This window comes from Drosophila santomea, chromosome 2R (genome assembly GCF_016746245.2).
Source record: "Drosophila santomea strain STO CAGO 1482 chromosome 2R, Prin_Dsan_1.1, whole genome shotgun sequence".
Classification (NCBI taxonomy): domain Eukaryota; kingdom Metazoa; phylum Arthropoda; class Insecta; order Diptera; family Drosophilidae; genus Drosophila; species Drosophila santomea.
In genome coordinates, this window is record NC_053017.2 from 13,993,408 (window position 1) to 14,012,269 (window position 18,862).

Sequence of the window (18,862 nt, forward strand, 5' to 3'; positions counted from 1 at the left end):
TTTGCAGCCAACAAATGCGCATGCCTTCTGGGATTGATGTGTCCTGGTCCGCTGCTTCTGGAACTAGCAATGGCTACAATTCGCAAACACCGATGCAGCACTGGCGATCTGTGCAGTTGGAGGCATGCAAGCTGCTTGAATTGGGATGTGTGCTGCCCGCCACCAAGCTGCCACATTTCCAGATGTATCGATGGGCCTTTGTGGGCACCGAGTTCGATGTTCACGAGGAGGAGGTGCGCCTGCCCAACGGAAGTCTGGAGAACCTGGCTACCTTGCCCAGCGCGCTTTATGTGCCGCATGTCAGGCGTGTGGCCAGGCTGATGGACATGAAGTACACCAGCCAGTCACCGGTGAGTAATTCCCTTCCACATCGTATGCGTCATCTAGCTAACCAATACCTTTGGATTTGTTCCAGATACTGCAACGCCCCAGCAATAGACACCTGATGTTACACTTTCAACAACTACAATCGCTGCAAGAGCTGTATGCCTTTTTCACCACGCTGGGTATCAGTTGTCCCCAGCCGCGTAACTTTGCCGACACGGAGAACGATGTGGCTAATTGCTTGATGGAGATCGAAGAGCTGTTGGCCAACGATTTCCTGGAGAAGTTGCCCAGCATAACCACGCCGAGATGAAAACCGGCCGTTGCCCACCGGCAGACACAGTCGCAGATCCAAGCGAGTGGGTCGCAATTCGAGCTCAAGCTGAACCTCAACCTGGGTATGGAGTCTGCCATGGAGTCGGGCAGTGCCGGCCAGGCTGTGCGCATTCTGGCCGCCGTGCAGGCTAAGCTAACTACCCAAAATGCCGAGACGAGCTTTACGCAGTCGCAAAACATCAATAACAGCAGCAACAATAAGAAGACCAACTTTCCATTTTATGTCTAAGTAAACAGATTGGAGCAGAAGACGATGCCGAGTATGATAGCTAGCTATATAGATAGAGAACTGGATCGAGAGTATATAATTGTCCGTAGTGTGATCGATCGTTTTAAATGTTGAATGTTTAAGAACGCGGTAGCCCAATAGCCAATAGCGCCCTGTATGTATATGTAACCAATGTATTTAACTGTTGATAGTTGATCCCGAGTCGATGTGAGTAAGAGATGTGCGTTAACGACAAACTGCAATTAAATAAACAACAAAGCATTTTATTGCATACACTGAGATGAACGGTGGGCTTCCCCAACAATTAATGTAGAATATCAAGAACTAAACCACATTTAAGGCGGCTGGCGTTTGTTTGCTGGCTTCGTTGTTTTTCAGCTGGAGGTAGAAGGAGTACACGAGTCGGGCGCTGAACAGGATAACAACTGAAAGTGTAAGGGCGAATGAATATCCATGACGTGTTCATTTTTGTTTACGCCATTCGGTGGTAATGGCCAATACATACGAAGTGTGAGGATGTAGATAAACAGGGCGCCAAAAGTGCTGTTTAATCCGGTCGCTTCACGGTATCCTCCGTAGTGGAAGATAACACCGAACACGGCAAATGGAAAGGAAATGACTTCGATGGCAGCGAATATCAGCCAGACCAACACCAGTACTGGCTTTTCCTGGAATTCCGCAAGGTGTTGGGTCAAAAGGGGAAGGGGGGGTGTACTGTTTTTACCTTTAGGGTTCCTATCAGCAAGCATATGTTGGAGACTACAAATATGACGAGTCCAATGAAGTTAAGAGCTGCAAGGAATTGAACGATGATGAATAAGAATAATAAAATATATGTTTGCATTATACAGTGAGCGTGTAAAGTATGTATTCAAAACAAAACTTGCTTCTTATCTTACTTCCGAAAAAATATGTCATATTTGTAACTAAAAGTAGTTACTATGTGTATGTAATGAGTAGTTATGCGCTACATGTACATATTTGTTATCAACAACTTTTACCGCATTTTCTACTTAAACCATAAAAAAACTTTTTCAAATGTCTATAGAAAAGTTCTATAGAAATGCTTCGAATCAAAGAGAAATCGGGTTTTAGATGTTTTGGTGACATATGGTGAATAAACTGTATAACGTCAATAACGAATACTATCATCATATATTTTAAATTAGTTTTACGCCATACAAAGCCAAAGTAAATTATTAAATTTTCCATGGAAAAAGAATTTCGTGGTGGAAAATTCAAGTCTGAGAGAAAATGCATATACACATCTAGAATGAAATGTCAGCTCGAGTTTGGCGGCGATGTCGTCATCGTTGGAGGCGATTGTATCCAAAGTGGTTGTGAATTGGAACGCGTTTGTCTCGAATGGATTAGCTCATTCGTTTATTTGGTATATGAATACCATGGGTGTATTGTATGTATATGAAAATAGCGTCTGTATGGGCAAACCGCTTGTGATAATAAACAAATGCCACGCCTTGCATTTCTCCTACCATTCGGAGCTAATATCACGCTAAAAGTCGTGGACACTAGCCAGTAGATCGCAATTGCCAGGCACCAGCCGCGCAATTCGCTATTGCAGGGCCCATTTTCCACCGTCAGGGCGATTTTCATTTTGAAACTTTTTTGTTTACAGTGAGTTTTCCAATTTCCCCAAATATATGGCACTAGAACCGGTTTGTAATCTCTTAGCGCACGGAAACACAACCGCACTGCGCAAGAATCAAATAACAACTGAAGCACCAATGCCTGTGCCGCTCAGAAGAAACATGTTCTTTAACTATCCAACAAGAAAATACTTTATTTTGGAGCGCTGGAAAACTATGTTTGATATGTTCTTAAAAATTGTATGAATATAGTAATTTTCTGTATGGATCTGTGTCTATATGCTACGTCACTTTATGGTAGAATGGATAATATGTGGAATTAAGCTTCAATATCTTAGTGACTAATGACTTAATTAGTTAATATCATCAAATTCGTACTTTGAAAGAGTTACATTTAAAAAAGTTAGTTTAAACATTAATATATTTCGTGACAATTACGCTAAGTAATTAACGCTAACACATGTTACAAAAAATAAAAATCAAATTTGAAAATCACTAATACACCTAACTTTAGAAAATCACATGAAATGCTGGTGAACAAGTCACAGTTTCCAAGCAAACTAATTGCACCAGTCTGGCAACGCCGCGATGCCCAAAAAGCTTTCATTTGTCAGTGAATTGAGGGAATTGCGACTTATTAAGCAATTGCATTTTCGCTACGCCGGCGAACTGAAGTTAAATTGTCTATCCGCATCCGCACTAGCTCGACATCAAGGAAACCCAAAATGCTGTCCAGGGTCTTCTGCATGCGCCTGAACACCTATGGTGTGGTCATTGGATGGCTGGGCGTGATTCTCTCCTTCTTGGCCACGATCATTTTGTCCGTCGCCCTGGGATTCGTCGATGAAATTGCGCAGCAGATCGCCAAGGATTCCAATAATTCCGACATGACGGCCACCCAGATTCGCAGTGGTAAAGTTCTAACCAACAAATGCACCCACAACACAACGCATATTTCATGTTTGATTGTTCTTTGTGGTTTTTGCAGTGCTAATCATCGTGTTCAGTGTTTACTTGGCGCTCAAGGTGATTAATCTTCTGGCTTCGGCCATGTTGGTTGCAGGTACCGTTAAGGTAAGTACTGGTATCAATGCGCAATCTGTATTATCTCTTATATATGCGAACTGTATGTCAAGAGCTAGACCTCTTAAAAACCCCACTATTCTGTGGAAAACCCACTAGGGCTCTGACACCATAATAACTGGGGATAGTTTCTAATAGATAGTTTACTTGCCCCACAGGAACGTCATCTGCTCCTACTGCCCTGGCTGATCAACAATGGAGTCCTGCTTGTCTTTGGAATCGTCGCCAATATTGCAATGTTGGCCCAGGTCATCGAAACTAAGCCATTCGTGGGCGCCCTTCCGATCATTTTGCTGGATGTGGGCCTGCTTGGTAAGTGAATCACCGCATTCTTACGCATACATACGCTGCAGCTATATCTGGAAATGGGTATACACATTCTCTGTTATTGCGAAATTGTGCATCCCCATTTCGCTTATCGCTCAACGGCTTGCGATCGTACAGTAATTGCACTTGGACACGATGCTAACGTAATCACCATTTCACCATCTCGTTTCAGTGCTGAGCTGGTATCTGTACTACGGCATCTACTCGCTCTTCAAGCAGATCCAGGCCTCCAGTGAGATCCAGCGCCCGCTGATCCCGCCGCCGACCCAGCAGACCAACTCCTATCCCAGCTACACCAAGATTTGAGCCCGCTTGAAACTTTCCATTTGGCGAGCTCTGATTAAATACTGTTCGAATGCTATCAATGGGGCTTCCCCAAATAACCCAATATTTCCCAAGCTAGTAACACCAAAATTATTTGCTACACGGTATTTCCGTTGCATTAGAGAACGAATATCCGTGTGTACATCCTATATATTTACTTGAACGCGATCGTGTCTATACGTATATTCGAACGAAATGGCCAATCTCTATATTTCGATTGGCTGCAAAAAATATATATATTTTGTATACATACTGAGATGGGAAATTATTTGAATGGCAATGACAACTTCTATATTCCCTAAAACTTTAAAACTTAACACACACTTGTTCGTTTTTGCTGCGATAGACTTTCAAACATATATTTCTACACACACAGAGGGCATAAATTAAATAGAATTTCGGGGCGGCATTCGCTGCAGCTACCTAAGTACCTAATCCGCTGCTCCGGCGGTCTCACTGTCATTTGCCCAGACCCAGCCACATGTAGCTGGGATCTATGAACTGGGAGCCGCGGTATCCCTGCGGATTGCGCGACACCAGCGATCGAATCTTCTGGGACGGCCTGTAGTCGCGCAGTGCTTGCAGGAGCTTCGATGTCTTCCGATCGTGCTCCTGCTGCTGCTGCTCGGAATCTCGAGGAGCGTCGGGCGGCACGGGCGGCAGGTGCAGTGGGTGCGGGTGCTTCCCCTCCAGCATTCGCGTCTCGGATTCGCCCAGTTGCGACTGCTCCGCGAAGCGCAGGTTCGCCTCCAGGCGGTTGAAAAATCCGCCCAGATTGGTCATGGCTCCTGGAATGCAGAACGAATGTCACTAGCAGCGTTGTGGTTCGTTAAGTGACTTCATTAACTAAAATATGTGAAAGAACCAAAAAAAAAAGGCTCAGTTGTGTGCTGGCCAAATCCCAAATTTACCAGCACTGATCGAGGGCATATATCGAAGCGACTCCGGGACGTCCTTTCGTTTCCAGCGCAAGTTGTAGGCGTAGGGATACGGAAGCGGCGGCTCCTCGTCGTCGGGTGGCCAGTTGGTGGGTTCCCTCTTGGGCTTGACGTCCGCAAATGGTGGAGCCGGAGATTGCCACTTGTGCTGCAGCTGCAGCTGCTTGCGGTGCTGAAGGTGCCACTGGCGACCAAACAACGCAGGATACGGGCCGAGATAGCTATCTCCGAATTGGTTATCCATTTCCGCTTCACTCGTTTTTGGCGGCGGATTTCCGCCATCGAAAGGATAAAGGTTGTCCAGAGTGCGTGACGTCGTCGGCGGCGCGACTGAGTACCTGTCCACACTTCCAGTGAAACCCCAGTCCGGATCCAACTCCCAGTCCCGTTGCCACTCCGCCGGAATTTGGCGGTCACGACCAGTGGTGGGTGATGTCGCTATCGCCACCTGTGCGCCGCCAAAAGGTGCGTTTCGCAGTGGACCTGGCGGTGGAGAAGCATATCGGCAGACGGGCCCCATTAATTGTGTGTGTTCCCGCAGGATTTGGGGTAGTCACTTGGGTATGAACAGGGTTGGCTTCGCCAAAACGACATGACATCCAATTTCCGCTAGTGCCCTACAGATTTTAATTAGTGATAGGCGCAATGGCGGCTAATAAAAAGGTCAGGTTTCCATTTGAAACAAGTGCCGCAAAATGAAAAATAGCCGAAAATGTGAGATAGTTACGATGAAGTTTGCCCCACGGGATTGATGTCATATCTTTTTTTTGAAATTCAATAAGCAGGGAAGAACCATTTACCTGTCATAGCACTTAAACATATAACTAAAAAAGCAAAAAAAAAATACATTTTTAGCTTATAATCTATTTAGATTTAATGAAGTTTCTTAGATGAGTTTTTAAATCATAACATCATTTTGATAAGAAAAGTAGTTTTTATAGCTTCTTGCTTGATTTACTTTCTTTATGGATAGGCTTCAAATTGAAATGTAAATTAGAAAATAAATCGTTTTATTAATAAATTTTAGTAGGTTCGAAAGATGTGCGGGTAAATTGATCCGATAAGTTATGTTTCAGGAAAAATGCAACTTAAAATCGGGAAAATCTTGGTTTCTGCCATTTAATAACTGAAATTTTATCTAAATCGCAGATTTATACACCTTTTAGGAGAAAAATGTTTTTAATATATATGTTTTTTAATATAATAATAGTATAAAAGCAATATGTAGCACAATAGTATTAGAATAGTATATTCTAAAGAAAGCTCTTTGAAGAGTTTATTTTATAAACCTTGGTTTCATTCGAGTTTCCTAATACCTACAACCATGATCTTTACTGATTTATTATTTCTTAAAATATTTTCTGTCTGTTGTGACCGTAACTGGAACTTGGTACTGATGGACTTACCTGCAAACAGCAAAACCATTAGCAGAATCCGTCGCCTCATTACCAGGTGCGACATTGTGTGGCTGATTTTCGAGGTCCGTGTTCTGGGTGCTGTTACATTTTACGGATACACCGATGCTAAATAGTTTGCAAACACATTTCAAACGATGGTGGCTATGCTTTCACGGTATATGGCTGCTCCCACGGCGAGGATCGAGTTCCACGCCGGAGGAGGGACGACTAACGGCCGAGTTGCTCGCATCGAGCGCTTTTATAGCTCCTCGCGGGCAGCGCACCAAACCCAACTCCGCCGGAATCCTTTCGGCCACCACGACCACGCTCCGCGCAGCTAGCACCTGTTGCCCGACGAAAGGAGCAGGACGACAGCAGGACAGGACGATAGGAGGACAGAGGGACTGGACGACGGGAGAGGACAGGATGGAAATAAAGGACGCTAGGGACATGCGCACCAGCTGGATGGCAGTGTCACCTTTGCTTGGTTTTTGAAGTGCGACTTGAGCTTCTGTAATTTTCTAATATGCACGGAAATGGCGCACAGCATTGCCAGCAATTGGGAGTCGAGTGTCCAGGCTGGATTCCAACCCACCATTGGATGCGAAGCCAAGCCAATAAGTCTCAGGTGTGCCAAAGGACCCTTTTCTTTTTTTTATGCAATTATCTTGTCATATTTCGCAATTTCTGCGGCAATAGAGATATTGCTCCAGGTGTAAGCCGGTCTTGCCACACGCCTTTGTTCCCTCGCATCCCAGACATCCATCCATTTAGCCATTTATCCATTTAACCATTCATCCATCCTGCGTTCCTGCATCCGGCTAACATGACGTCAAAGGCTTTCGAGTTTGGCCACCGTATTAGCATAATTGGGTCAGTGGCTGACTTCGGTGGCTTCCACCGGCCACTGTGAGCCACCGTGCATCCAACCATCCAACGATCCAAGCATACAGTCCAGGAGCTGCACCACCTTCGGGCCTTGGCCGCTCCACGCTCCTAATTGGATTTGCATGGAGCTTCTTTGTGACACGCTGGGCGTCCTAATGGTCCAGAGGTTTGGTTTGGCCAGCTTTGCTTTGGTTTGCTTTTGTTTGGCTGGTGAGTGACCCCCCTGCTCCAAAGGCAAAGGTTCAGTAGCAGCAGTTGGTTGGGGAACTGAAAGTTTGCCTCCACAGCGTTTGAGAAACTTAGAAGCACTAACTGTTTGTTAATTAGGCTTCAATTACAAGTTAGCTCAAGTCAACTCACGGCGCATCAGCATTCGTTCGAGTTATTCACAAACGCACAAAGTTACAATTTTTTAATCGATTTAAGATGATATTTTAGTTTTTACCATTTTTAGGCTGCAAGTAATTTTATACATTTCGACAGCACACGAGTCAGTAATATGCAAGTAAACCCTTTTTTGCTTGAATAATTGCAAAAGTATCAAGGTTGCTGGAATAATAAATAAAATACTAAGATAAACAGATCATTACTTAAAATATCCATAAAAAATCATTATATTTCTGATAATTCTGATCTAATAAAAATTGTTTATTATATAAAATTATTTTCCTAAATTTGCTTAAATTTTCGTTTGATTTGACCAAGTATGGAAATGTTGATTTTGCAAAACAATGGATATTTTATTAGATTTCCAGTGTAGAGCGTTAAAAAGTCGTTGAGAACGGCGAGCTTTTCTGCTGTTCCAAATCCCAAACATTCCGCTCAAAGAAAAGCTTTGGGGGTTTGGTTTTTGGGGCTCCAATTCCAATCAGATTCAGATTCTCGCTCAGTCGCTCTTGAGCTTTCGTGCCGCGAAGTTGCCGTCAGCACAGCGCAGTTGTTGCAGTTGCGACGAAAAATAATTGGCTTCACAGCAGTTGAAATTCGTAGTGAAAAGTGAACTCCACCCGGAAAAGCTAGCGAAGAATAAAAGCCACCAAAGAATAAAAGTGCAATTAAGATCAGGAAACTCCAGGAGGAGGAGCAATATCTGAGGAAAAAGCTATCAATTTTTGGATAAAGGTGCGGCGAACTCCCTTTTCCTTTAAGTTTTCCTTTTTTTTGTTTTTGGGTGGGAAGGAGAATGTGCACATGCCGTTGCATCTTAGAAACTTCCTTTTTGGCCCCACCATGGAGTTTTTCACAGGCCAGTGCGCCGGCGCCATGGGGAAAAACGGCTGTTTTTCACATTTCCCGCGCTGACAGCAGGTTGACGACCCACACCGATAACCAAACCCCAGAACCCAAACCCCAAACTCAGGCCTAAAATCCGAAATGCCGGCTTCCACACTCACTTTCGTTATGTGCTTTTCCCAGCCCCTATCGCATTTTCCACGCTTCCACGTTTCCTCGTTCCCTTTTCCCGTTTCCAACTTCTGGGCTCACCAATAGACCAATAGAGCAATCTGTCGGCTTACGCTGCGTATACTTAATAATGGCTGGCCATTGGTGTTCTTGTTCGTTGTTGCCGCTTGTTTACTTGGCCCACATCCCCAGCTGTAACCCTCATCCAAATTCGGAGGTGGGCATCTCTTTACCAAGCACGCACTGGCACTTGATGTTCGATTTGGGCGCGGGCGTCTTCGAGAGCCTCTTGTTCTTTCCGCTAAAATCAAAAAAAAAAGTGCTAAACATTTTTGGGACTTTTTTGTGTGCGACGAATTTTGCGTTCACTGCAAAGAGGTATTCAAAATAGTATAATAGCCTATTCTACACAAACTGTAGTTCTTTGATACCTTAAGAGCACCTGCTGAAATATTAATAACATTTATTTTCTATCTCATTTCAATATGTACATAATTTATGAAATATTGTGAACGTATACAGATTTCTGCGACATACTAGATTCTGTGAAATTTGTATAAATCAGCTACCGAGAACACTTAAGTTCGGCTTCATTAGACTGGCAGTTGCTTAGAAATCTATCCTATTCTCCCCACCTGAGTTAGCTGCTATAATCTGCATCTTATTCACCAACTTTTAGCTGTAAGTAGCGCTGAGTCCGCAGCTCGATTTCGCGATTTCCGCTCGATTGCAAAAGCAGTTGACCTTGGTGGGTCGCAGAATATTGCATTGCAGCAGCAGAAGCAGCGGCAAACTTAGCTGGTTAATCATCAATGAAGCGTGCAAGAAGCATGCTGGAGGCCCTCCGATTTGGCACTGTGATTTCAGTTGGCCGAATCACGTGGAGGTGAGGAGCATAGACATAGTGGATACCTCTCCACATATCCATAGGTGGCCAACAACAAATTGGGCGAGTGGTTGGGCAAAAAAAAAAAACTACAACCGGTTCAATGTTTGCACAATTTTTTTTGTGTGGCTCCGTGTGTTTTGGGTTCTTTTATTTGTTTTTATATTCCGCGGTTCTGCTCCGTCGCCAAAAAGCATTTAATATTACTGAATGAGTGCGGCTGGTATTACTCCCGTCGTCGGTTTACCCACATTTCGGACTCTACGTGCGGAGCATTTAATTTAAATTTCACACTCCAAACCGCAGATGTTGCTGGGGAACAGCTTCCCACTCTCTCTCTTTCTCTCTGCCAAGCGCTTCTTTGATAATCATATTTTTAGTTGGGTTTGTTTTATAATTAGTGCCACCCCCTGCAGCCTGAGTCAGAGACCCCCAGCTCATCGAACCGCTGAAGGTCAGCGAGAGTTACACCTTGGCTAAAACCCACTTCCTGCTCCACCCTCAGCACTTCCGGTTCCTGAACCTGCCATTGCGTGTGTGTTAGACATGATTGCCCCTTTAAGTACACAGAGAAAAAGCCAACTGACTTTGTAACCCAAAATAGGATTATTATTCCACACCATCTTTCTTCATATTTTAAACAAAACTTCACATCTTTCTTCGTATTTTAAACAAAACTTCACATCATGTTTAGATTAATATATATAATTTTCTACAAACAAGATTCCACCTATTCCTGAAAATATTATAAATATTTAAAAACTACCGTTGCTCAGTAAAGCTGCTTACCTTCATATATTTCATAAGCTAAATTTCCCAGCTCTTTGCCGCTGTGCATAAATGAGCTCGCCTAGCATAATTTCATTGTTTTTTGTTGGCCACAAACAACAGTTAGCCGTGTTAGCTTAGTTACTGAGACAACCGCACCGCATTCTGACCCTGGCTGAAAGCCTTTAATTACTCATACGCCGCGTGTGACGAAGAGTGCTGACCCCGCCCAAAAAAAACTGCCTGCAGAATGCAACTCAGAATGCAATCGAGGGCTGTCCCACGATGGCAACTGGCCTGCTTTTGCTTTGCCAGCGCAGTAAACATTTAGCCTAATGGGGCTTCTTTTCAAACTGGGGGGTTCTGAGGTGGTTTTTGGGGGCGTTTTGGGAGGGTGCTGAACAGAAACAGAAACAGAAACAGAAATTGAAACAGCAACAGTCGGCGTACATTGCCCTCCAGCACAATTGCGCCCTCAAGCATGGCAGGCCGCCTCGATGGCTGTTGCTCAGTTAACTAAAAACTAAAAAAAAAAAACTAAAAAACAGCGTACTGAAATTGTCGTTAATTCGTGTTGTGCGCAAAGTGAAATTTTGTATGTTTTAAGCAGTTGATGGTTGTTAATGCTGCTACTGCTTTTTCGTTGCCTTGTTTTGTTTTGTTAATGCAGCGATAAATTCGTGACGTTAAATTCACAAACATGTGCCAGAGACACGTTTTGTTGACCCCAAAGAGCACTTTCCAGACGTGATAAAGAGAAACGCTCTCTCCACATTTGAAGAACTACCTTTTTTTGGTTATAATTTCCTATACCCAACACCCTCCATAGAATCTGTAAATGTTTAAAAAAGATAAAATTACAGACAGGCTATTTCTACAAAGCTACTTTTGCATATTTAACAAGGTCAATGAACGCCTGAAATATCTTATGTAAATGAGATTCGACTCAAAAAAGTTTAATATACAGATATTGTACTCGTATTGCCTCAAAATAAACATTTTAAAATCAACTGTCACATAAACATTTATTAATTTATTCTGCTGCAGCATTTCTTTCTGTATACAAATCGCGTGGCTTTTTTGTTTGCCAACAAAATTGCTGACAAAATGCGCAAGTTGCATGCGACAAGCAATTTGGCGAGGCCACATCCTGCCCCATTTCCTGGGTCCTTCAAAGACTCTCCCACGCCTAAGCACTTCACATCCCGAGAACAGGCATAAACAATGGCCGGGTGGCACTTAACCCAGTTTTTAGTTTCATTCAGATGCTTCCTTCACTTTGACATGCCAAAAAGCCCGAGTGATATCATATCCAGCCAACCACCAATCCCTCCATCCATCTGACCCAAATCCAAAGCCATTCTCTTCCATGCGGGCGGCCACAACAATTGTCCACAGTATTGATTTTTGGCTTCCCCCCATTTCAGCTGAAGTTGGAGCTGAACTGCCAATATAAAGACTGAACCGTACCGAACTGAAGACACCAATCAAGGACCAAAACGAGGATATGTTTTAGGAGCAAGCTGCAGCACAGAGATAAGGGAAGTGCCGCCAGTAACCCCATCATTAGCATAAACATCGGCCAGACGAAGTCGCAATGTTTCTGCCCGTGAAATCCAATCAGTAAGTACACGGGAAATAAATCTAATATAGTAGCTTATAACTAAAAGGTGAAAATTTCTAAAGAGTGGTAATGATATTACCATACGCACCCATTGCCATATACTTATTCTAAAAGACTTTGAACTATGATTTCAATGCTTAAAGTTTAGCACATGATTTTTGTACTATGATTTCAATGCTTAAAGTTTAGCACATGAATTTTGTTCATTATTTTCTGTGCACCAAAACTGAAATTCAAGTGGCGACTTGGTGCTTCATGTTCGCTCCATTCAACCCCCAAAAATGCCAGCCCCCTCAAAGTGACATGAGCATAAACATGTAGCATAAACAACCCCTGGCGTTACAGCAGTGGAGCAGTTCCTGTTTCTGTTTTTGCCGACACCTTGTCGCCGGCATTACCATTATTATTATGTTTTCGCGTCTTGATTTTGTGGAGGCGATGATTTTACGAACTCATCACAATCTCGTTGCAGCGCTGGCGAGGCGAGTGGCAACAACGAGGATGTCACCACCACCAGCAACAACTCCACACAGACGCCCAGCGATCTGAGTCCACCGGGTCCCAATGAGGAGGTGCTGCCCCAGGCACATCACCAGAATCCTGGCCACTGCATCGCCTCCTTTGCAGCCATCAACCAGATGCGGAGCAATGCGCAGGTGAGGATGATTTCCTAGTTGGGAAATCAAACAAGTTATGGTCATGGCCAGATCGATTGCTTCTTTTGAAATCAGCAATAAGACAGAGTTCAAACGCATATATACCATTAATTGACAGATCTTGATATTGCCGTACTAATTGCATTAGGCGGGAACATAATTAAAATACTCGTATATATTTAGAATGGGCGCGTGATTGAGGTCGTCGCAAGTCCGACTTGACGCTGGCCCACATGGCGCATACATAATGTCTTTCGCGCGTTTCTCTTTCATTTTGGGCAGTCGGCAACATTAATTGCGACCGATGCCGCCCCCTCGCCCTCGCACGAAAGTTCAGCTGGGTGAGGCTATTAGAGCAAATTGCCATTTTACTGGCAATCCAGCAGCGGGTGGATGAGTTGGCCTTAACCAGAAGCGCGCCATGATGTAAGCGACACGTTGCCATTAAAAAGTGCCTCCACCATCGGGTTCATTGACTGCCCTGCACTCCCTGTCAAAAGTTATTGATGGAGAGTCCTTGCCAGGCTTCAAGATGGGGGTGGAAGTGGAAGTGCGGGATTTGGAGTACAAATTGAGCACGTAGTCGGGCATTAATCGGATTTGTAAGGGACACTTTGCCCCGAGTCTCAACAGCCTTCCCATTCTTCACTCCATTCACACTCTGTTTTCTGCCCATTTCAGCTGTGCGATGTGCGCCTGGAAGTGGGCGGCGACACCATCAACGCCCATCGAGTGGTCCTGGCCTCCGTATCGCCCTATTTCTATGCGATGTTCAACGGTGAGTGACCTTCTGTAACAAAAAGCAATGCAATCCTATCCAGGCACTTCCAGTTCAGCTGGTACCTAAAGAATACTGGTAACCTATGTAAATACGTATTACACAATCCTAGATATTGAATATCAATCCAATCACTGAAGCAATATGGTAACTGATCTTATACATTCACCAGATGACATGCTGGAGCGCACCCAGGGATTAGTCCGACTGCACGACGTGGACAGCTCGGCGCTGCGGCAGCTGATCGATTACACCTACACCGGCGAGATCACGATCACCGAGCAGAACGTGCAGGTGCTGCTGCCCGCCTCCGGATTGCTGCAGATGCACTCGGTGCGGGATGCCTGCTGCAAGTTCCTGCTGCGCCAGCTGCATCCCTCCAACTGCTTGGGCATACGCAGCTTCGCAGATGCCCACTCCTGCAAGGAGCTGCATACGCGATCGCATAAGTACGCCCTGCAGAACTTCCAGCAGGTGGTGGGCACCGAGGAGTTCCTGCTGCTGCCGTTCGAGGAGGTTCGCGAGCTGATCTCCAACAGCCAGCTGAACATCAGCTCCGAGGAGCGAGTCTTTGCCGCCGTTATCAATTGGGTTAAACATGACCTGGCCGCTCGACGACTCCACATTGCCGAGCTGATGTCGAACGTAAGGCTGCCGCTGGTGAGCAGGGATTTCCTCATGAGCTGCGTGGAAACGGAGACGCTCATGCGCGATGACTCCGAGTGCAAGGAGCTGCTCCTGGAGGCCATGAAGTACCATCTGCTACCGGAGCAACGCAGCATCATGGGCAGTCAGCGGACCCAGGAGCGTCGTCCGGAGGGCATGAAACCCTACGTTTTCGCGGTGGGAGGTGGCAGTCTCTTCGCCATTCACAACGAGTGCGAGGTGTACAATCCGCGCTCCAACTCATGGAGTCCAGTGGCTCCAATGCTGTGGCGACGTTCCCGATCCGGCGTAACTTCTCTGCACAAGCAGCTGTACGTCGTTGGAGGCTACGACGGAGTCAGTGATCTGGCCACGGCGGAGAGCTACAATCCACTGACCAACAAGTGGAGCAACATCACCCCAATGGGCACGAAACGCAGCTGCTTGGGCATCTGCTCCTACGATGCCTTGATTTACGTTTGTGGTGGTTACGATGGCGCCTCCTGCTTGAGCAGCATGGAGCGCTATGATCCGCTCACCGGCATCTGGAGCTCCTGTCCGGCGATGAGCACAAGGAGAAGGTACTGCCGACTGGCTGTGCTGGAGAATTGCATCTACAGTCTGGGCGGCTTCGATTCCACCAACTACCAGTCGAGCGTGGAGCGGTTTGATCCCAGAGTGGGTCGCTGGCAACCGGTGCCCAGCATGACGGCACGCAGGAGCAGCTGTGGCGTCGCCTCCACCGACGGGCATCTCTACTGCATTGGTGGTAATGATGGCACGATGTGCATGTCCAGCGGCGAGCGATTCAACCTGCGCAGGAACAGCTGGGAACCCATCGCAGCCATGCACTCGCGAAGGTGAGGAGTTCACATCAATAGTGCATCTTCCATTTATTAATTGGGTTCTTTTACAGATCCACCCATGAAGTGGTCGAGGTGGAGGGCGCCCTATTCGCCTTGGGCGGCAACGATGGCAGCTCCTCGCTGAACTCGGTGGAGCGATACGATCCGCGGCTGAACAAGTGGAGCGTGGTCAACGCAATGGTGGCTAGACGCAGCTCCGTCGGCGCCGCCGTCCTGGAGTGCTTCCATCTGGAGCGCGGACTGGTGCAGACGACGAACTTATGACCCTTGGCCAGCATAACCGAGTCCTTCGCCGCAGCTGCAGCGAGCGGCACTAGTAATGGCAGCAGCACCATCAACGGCATTGGATCCGGTGGTGCCATTCCACCCGCGTCATCGGGAGCGGGAGGCACTCTGACCGTTCCGAGCCGTGCCGAAGCTGCTGCCTTCACGGCCAACATTGCGCTGAGTAGTTCCGCGCCGTCGGCCAGTTCCACGCTGCGTCGCCATCGGAGGGAGACACCCGGACTGGCGGAGAGCCGCAGGGCCAACAGCAATGCCAGCAGCAGTGGCAGCGAGAGCGGAAGTACCAGCGGGGCCAGCGGATCCGGAGGAGGAAAGCCACCGGCGACGGCCTGATCGTGGTCCATGTCGCGTCGCTTCTAAGCCACCTTACAATTACAAATTAACACTTACATACAAAGCTAACCCCACGCGCCTAATGCAGGAATTTGATTGTTCGAGTTCGTTATGGATAGACTTTAAGAATATTTATATGACTTGGAGACCCCGGGCGGTGGCTCGATTGCTCAACCAAGAAGGAAAATCGCAGTGGATGCATGCCCATACACCATAACACACACACATGTTTCTAGTCAAGATCTCTCACATACACACACACACACACACACTTACACACAACATGGGAATGCCGCGGGGACACAACTCCTGGAGAAGCAACCTAATCTGCCTACAATTTACATAGATAAACCTCTATACACTTAAATTATATACTGTATACACTCTTATGTACTATTCTTATGTATTTTATACACGCAATTAAAACGATAAGTAAATGTTTCGTAATCATATGCGTCGTCTGTCGTCTGTTCTTTTCTATGTTCGATTTGTACTAGGATCTTGACAGGAAGCCCCCGCGCTAAGGAGTGGATCACATCATCCGCTCGGCCATGCTGCTCGCCACCTTGCCCACGTTCTTCTCCTTCTCCGCCGGCTGGGCGACCTTCGAGGCCATTTTCCTGGCGTCCAACCAGTCCTTGGGCAGACCGGTGCCAACTGCAAAGATTGGGGGATTGGGATTAGTGGAGGGATCGCTGCACGGGGACGCGGCTTCGTTTTTTCACGAGTCTGTGCCCCGGCAGTTAAGAGCAAAAATCAGTTGGTATTTGGTATTAAGGGGACACAACGATCGTCAGACAGTTCTCAGTACGCATTTATTTTCAGTTTCCGATTCACGTGACTCTCGATGATGGGACATGGAAAGTTAAATGCTGTTTGCGACCATCTGCCCGCATTGGTATCATTGATCCACAAAGAACTGTGCCGCGTTTCGATCCTTGGCACCCAGTGAACGGATGTGGGATGAAGCTGCCTCCGGGTGAGAAGGATGTTGCACTTGGCAGACAATTCGTGAAAAAATGAAGCCGATGCGCCGCTTGGGAGTGGTTAAAACTAAACGGTACTTAGGCTCTAGCTCAAAAGGAATTGCAATAAAAATTAATTAACAACGAATGCGGATCGCCTCCTAGTCCAGGTCATCGGCTACTGGGTTGCGCGATCGGGAGAAACGTTAACAGAACGAAATTTTGGTGGCAAATAGGAAGAGAGATGGAGTACGGAAAACGCGTTAGAAATTACTCAATTATATAGGCTATGTCTAAGTTCTGGCCAATGTGATTGAAACCAAAAGCACAAGTGTTTTCAACTTAAAAGTAAACTCTTTTTGTTAATCAAAACGAGAGCTATTTACTTTTGTAAACCTTCTCAGTCATGTCATCGAAGCCAGAGTCCTGGATGTTGAGCATCAAGCTATCCGCCGACAGATAGACCTTGTTCTGTGAGCTGGCAATCTGTTGATTGGGAGAAAGCAATTAATTACTTTTAAATCAGAGAATGTTAGAGAGTGTAATTCTACCGTGCGGGCAATGCTTTGAGCGGCACGCAGCTTGCGCAGTTTCAGGTAGGCTGGGTTCTGCTTCACGGCCAGACCTAAGTAAACATATCAATTAAGGAGAACCAGTAGGTGGCAATAATGTTGGCAAACCTAATCCCAATTTACATGTTTCTAGAAGGCCAAGAGTACACGGTGAACAAAGAAAAACAGTGAAGTTTTTCTAGCTCACATAATACTAACAGCTTATTAGTCAAAAGTAAATGGATGTAAAACGGATATTCAAATTAGTGTTTTGTAAAAGGATATCATTTTGGCAGCCTCGGCTTCTCCCTCAGCCTGCACAATCTTCTGCTGCTTCTCCTGCTTGGCGCGCTCCACAAAGAAGACAGCCCGCTGTGCCTCCTGCTGGGCCACTTGTTTGGCCTCAATGGCGGCAGTGTATTCCTTGCCAAAGCTCAGCTCGGTGAGGGACACATCGTCCAGAATGATGTTAAAGTCGCGGGCGCGCTCCACCAGCTCCTTGCGAATCAGCAGGGATACCTTGATGTGACAGACAAATACTATATACAAACTGAATTTACAATTGTAAATTTAAATATATCTACCTGCTGACGCTGGGTAATAAGCTGCGAGGCATTGAACTTGGCAATCACGCTCTTCAGCACCTCGTTGCAAATGGAGGGCAGCACCTTCTCGTCGTAGTCCACGCCCAGCTGCTTGTGCAGATAGGGCAGGTTCAGTGAATCGGGACGCGACAGCACACGCAGCGAGATGTTGATCATCTGCAGATCCTTGGAGCCAGTGGGCGAGGATATTTTGCGGGGACGCGAGCGAATGTCATAGATGATGGGATACTGGAACCAGGGGATGCGCACGTGCAGGCCCTCGGAGTAAATGTCGCTCTGAATGCCGCCCAGACGGCTGAAGATGATGGCGCGGTGACCACCCTCAACTGTTGAATGGAAAATGAATGAAGTGAGTGCTTTTTCTCATATATATTACTTATAATTACTTTGGACTTAAGACCCTAAAGTAAATAGAAATCTAAGTGGAGTTTGTTATGCAATCAAGGGAAGATGAAATGTGGGATTGGCTGACTATAACTAGTAACAAGTAAGTGAGGATAACTGATATTCCTTACAGGCATCTTATTAGAGTCTAATAGGAATATTGCAAATCAGATTGTTAGTTATGAAATCCGAGAAACAGCAGAAACACACACACAAGGGCATATCTCTCTATGCACTCTGTAATCATTTGAGGTTATGTGCACATGCCGCTAGTGGCCGTGTTTATGCGGTTAATCATTAAATCGGTGGATATATCCGATCGGCTATATGCTTACCGGTGTACAGGGACTGGCTGACACCATAGGCGGCAGCTCCCACGGCAGCCAGGACCTTCAGTCCGATTCCCAGTCCCGGCGGACCACCTTTGCCCAGCTTGCCGGCAAGATCGTTCAATTTGCTCTGTGCCATCTTGTTTGTCTTCTGCGGCGAGGAATTTCAAAAATAATTAGAAAAGTCGTTAAACGCAAAGCACTCTCTATAGAATTTGTAATAGTAATAATAGACGTATGATTTTTAGCCGTACAATATTGGGAAATTCTTACGCACGTTTGGTTCGGTGTGACCGTATGCGACGTTTTCACATAATCATTCGTTATTTG

At 46.0% G+C, this 18,862-nt stretch overlaps 6 protein-coding genes across 7 annotated transcripts in view; 3 read left to right on the forward strand and 3 right to left on the reverse strand.

The window, feature by feature from the left end:
- LOC120445903 (protein dopey-1 homolog) overlaps positions 1 to 1,168 on the forward strand; it is a 9,857-nt gene extending 8,689 nt beyond the window's left edge. Inside the window, exons 10-11 of the mRNA XM_039626555.1 lie at positions 8 to 350; positions 416 to 1,168. Of these exons, the coding sequence (XP_039482489.1) occupies positions 8 to 350; positions 416 to 637 (565 nt within the window). The 3' untranslated portion in view covers positions 638 to 1,168. The remainder of the gene's footprint in view (positions 1 to 7; positions 351 to 415) is intronic.
- On the reverse strand, positions 1,132 to 2,625 carry LOC120445908. Its single transcript, XM_039626564.2, has 4 exons — positions 2,383 to 2,625; positions 1,614 to 1,681; positions 1,395 to 1,557; positions 1,132 to 1,314 (listed from the first exon to the last, which is right to left on the reverse strand). Exons 1-4 carry the CDS (start codon positions 2,501 to 2,503, stop codon positions 1,214 to 1,216), a joined length of 453 nt encoding a protein of 150 aa, XP_039482498.1. The 5' UTR covers positions 2,504 to 2,625; the 3' UTR covers positions 1,132 to 1,213.
- Positions 2,626 to 3,106: 481 nt separating this feature from the next.
- On the forward strand, positions 3,107 to 4,482 carry LOC120445907. Its single transcript, XM_039626563.2, has 4 exons — positions 3,107 to 3,408; positions 3,485 to 3,570; positions 3,738 to 3,891; positions 4,079 to 4,482. The coding sequence occupies exons 1-4, from the start codon at positions 3,222 to 3,224 to the stop codon at positions 4,210 to 4,212; spliced, it is 561 nt and encodes a 186-aa protein (XP_039482497.1). The 5' UTR covers positions 3,107 to 3,221; the 3' UTR covers positions 4,213 to 4,482.
- Positions 4,483 to 4,604: 122 nt separating this feature from the next.
- On the reverse strand, positions 4,605 to 6,770 carry LOC120445906. Its single transcript, XM_039626561.2, has 3 exons — positions 6,575 to 6,770; positions 5,142 to 5,651; positions 4,605 to 5,018 (listed from the first exon to the last, which is right to left on the reverse strand). Exons 1-3 carry the CDS (start codon positions 6,627 to 6,629, stop codon positions 4,690 to 4,692), a joined length of 894 nt encoding a protein of 297 aa, XP_039482495.1. The 5' UTR covers positions 6,630 to 6,770; the 3' UTR covers positions 4,605 to 4,689.
- Positions 6,771 to 8,350: 1,580 nt separating this feature from the next.
- Positions 8,351 to 15,490, forward strand: LOC120445904 (kelch-like protein 17). Its single transcript, XM_039626556.1, has 6 exons — positions 8,351 to 8,575; positions 11,939 to 12,134; positions 12,608 to 12,791; positions 13,473 to 13,569; positions 13,742 to 15,074; positions 15,131 to 15,490. Exons 2-6 carry the CDS (start codon positions 12,109 to 12,111, stop codon positions 15,342 to 15,344), a joined length of 1,854 nt encoding a protein of 617 aa, XP_039482490.1. The 5' UTR covers positions 8,351 to 8,575; positions 11,939 to 12,108; the 3' UTR covers positions 15,345 to 15,490.
- A 592-nt stretch (positions 15,491 to 16,082) lies between these two features.
- LOC120445905 (prohibitin-2) lies at positions 16,083 to 18,862 on the reverse strand. Of its 2 annotated transcripts, none has more exons than XM_039626558.1 (7): positions 18,787 to 18,862; positions 18,539 to 18,683; positions 17,799 to 18,145; positions 17,500 to 17,733; positions 17,215 to 17,292; positions 17,050 to 17,149; positions 16,083 to 16,355 (listed from the first exon to the last, which is right to left on the reverse strand). In XM_039626558.1, the coding sequence occupies exons 2-7, from the start codon at positions 18,669 to 18,671 to the stop codon at positions 16,231 to 16,233; spliced, it is 1,017 nt and encodes a 338-aa protein (XP_039482492.1). In that variant the 5' UTR covers positions 18,672 to 18,683; positions 18,787 to 18,862; the 3' UTR covers positions 16,083 to 16,230. The 2 variants fall into 2 exon arrangements, with proteins under 2 accessions (XP_039482492.1, XP_039482493.1); XM_039626559.1 differs by having other exon boundaries at positions 18,810 to 18,846.

Bases quoted from the DNA above. Each gene is read 5' to 3' on its own strand.
- LOC120445908 (XM_039626564.2), bottom strand. From the start codon at position 2,503: ATGAAAATCGCCCTGACGGTGGAAAATGGGCCCTGCAATAGCGAATTG. The intron at 1,558-1,613 runs GTAAAAACAGTA...GCGGAATTCCAG, and splicing joins TGCTGATAGGAACCCTAAAG to GAAAAGCCAGTACTGGTGTT. The intron at 1,315-1,394 runs GTATGTATTGGC...TTACACTTTCAG, and splicing joins TATCTACATCCTCACACTTC to TTGTTATCCTGTTCAGCGCC.
- LOC120445907 (XM_039626563.2), top strand. From the start codon at position 3,222: ATGCTGTCCAGGGTCTTCTGCATGCGCCTGAACACCTATGGTGTGGTC. The intron at 3,409-3,484 runs GTAAAGTTCTAA...TGGTTTTTGCAG, and splicing joins GGCCACCCAGATTCGCAGTG to TGCTAATCATCGTGTTCAGT. The intron at 3,571-3,737 runs GTAAGTACTGGT...CTTGCCCCACAG, and splicing joins TGGTTGCAGGTACCGTTAAG to GAACGTCATCTGCTCCTACT.
- LOC120445906 (XM_039626561.2), bottom strand. From the start codon at position 6,629: ATGTCGCACCTGGTAATGAGGCGACGGATTCTGCTAATGGTTTTGCTG. The intron at 5,652-6,574 runs GTAAGTCCATCA...CTCCACCGCCAG, and splicing joins AATGGTTTTGCTGTTTGCAG to GTCCACTGCGAAACGCACCT. The intron at 5,019-5,141 runs GTAAATTTGGGA...TCTGCATTCCAG, and splicing joins TATGCCCTCGATCAGTGCTG to GAGCCATGACCAATCTGGGC.
- LOC120445904 (XM_039626556.1), top strand. From the start codon at position 12,109: ATGTTTCTGCCCGTGAAATCCAATCA. The intron at 12,135-12,607 runs GTAAGTACACGG...ATCTCGTTGCAG, and splicing joins CTGCCCGTGAAATCCAATCA to CGCTGGCGAGGCGAGTGGCA. The intron at 15,075-15,130 runs GTGAGGAGTTCA...GTTCTTTTACAG, and splicing joins GCAGCCATGCACTCGCGAAG to ATCCACCCATGAAGTGGTCG.
- LOC120445905 (XM_039626558.1), bottom strand. From the start codon at position 18,671: ATGGCACAGAGCAAATTGAACGATCTTGCCGGCAAGCTGGGCAAAGGT. The intron at 17,734-17,798 runs GTAGATATATTT...TGTCACATCAAG, and splicing joins TTATTACCCAGCGTCAGCAG to GTATCCCTGCTGATTCGCAA. The intron at 17,293-17,499 runs ATATCCTTTTAC...TGATATGTTTAC, and splicing joins AAGCCGAGGCTGCCAAAATG to TTAGGTCTGGCCGTGAAGCA.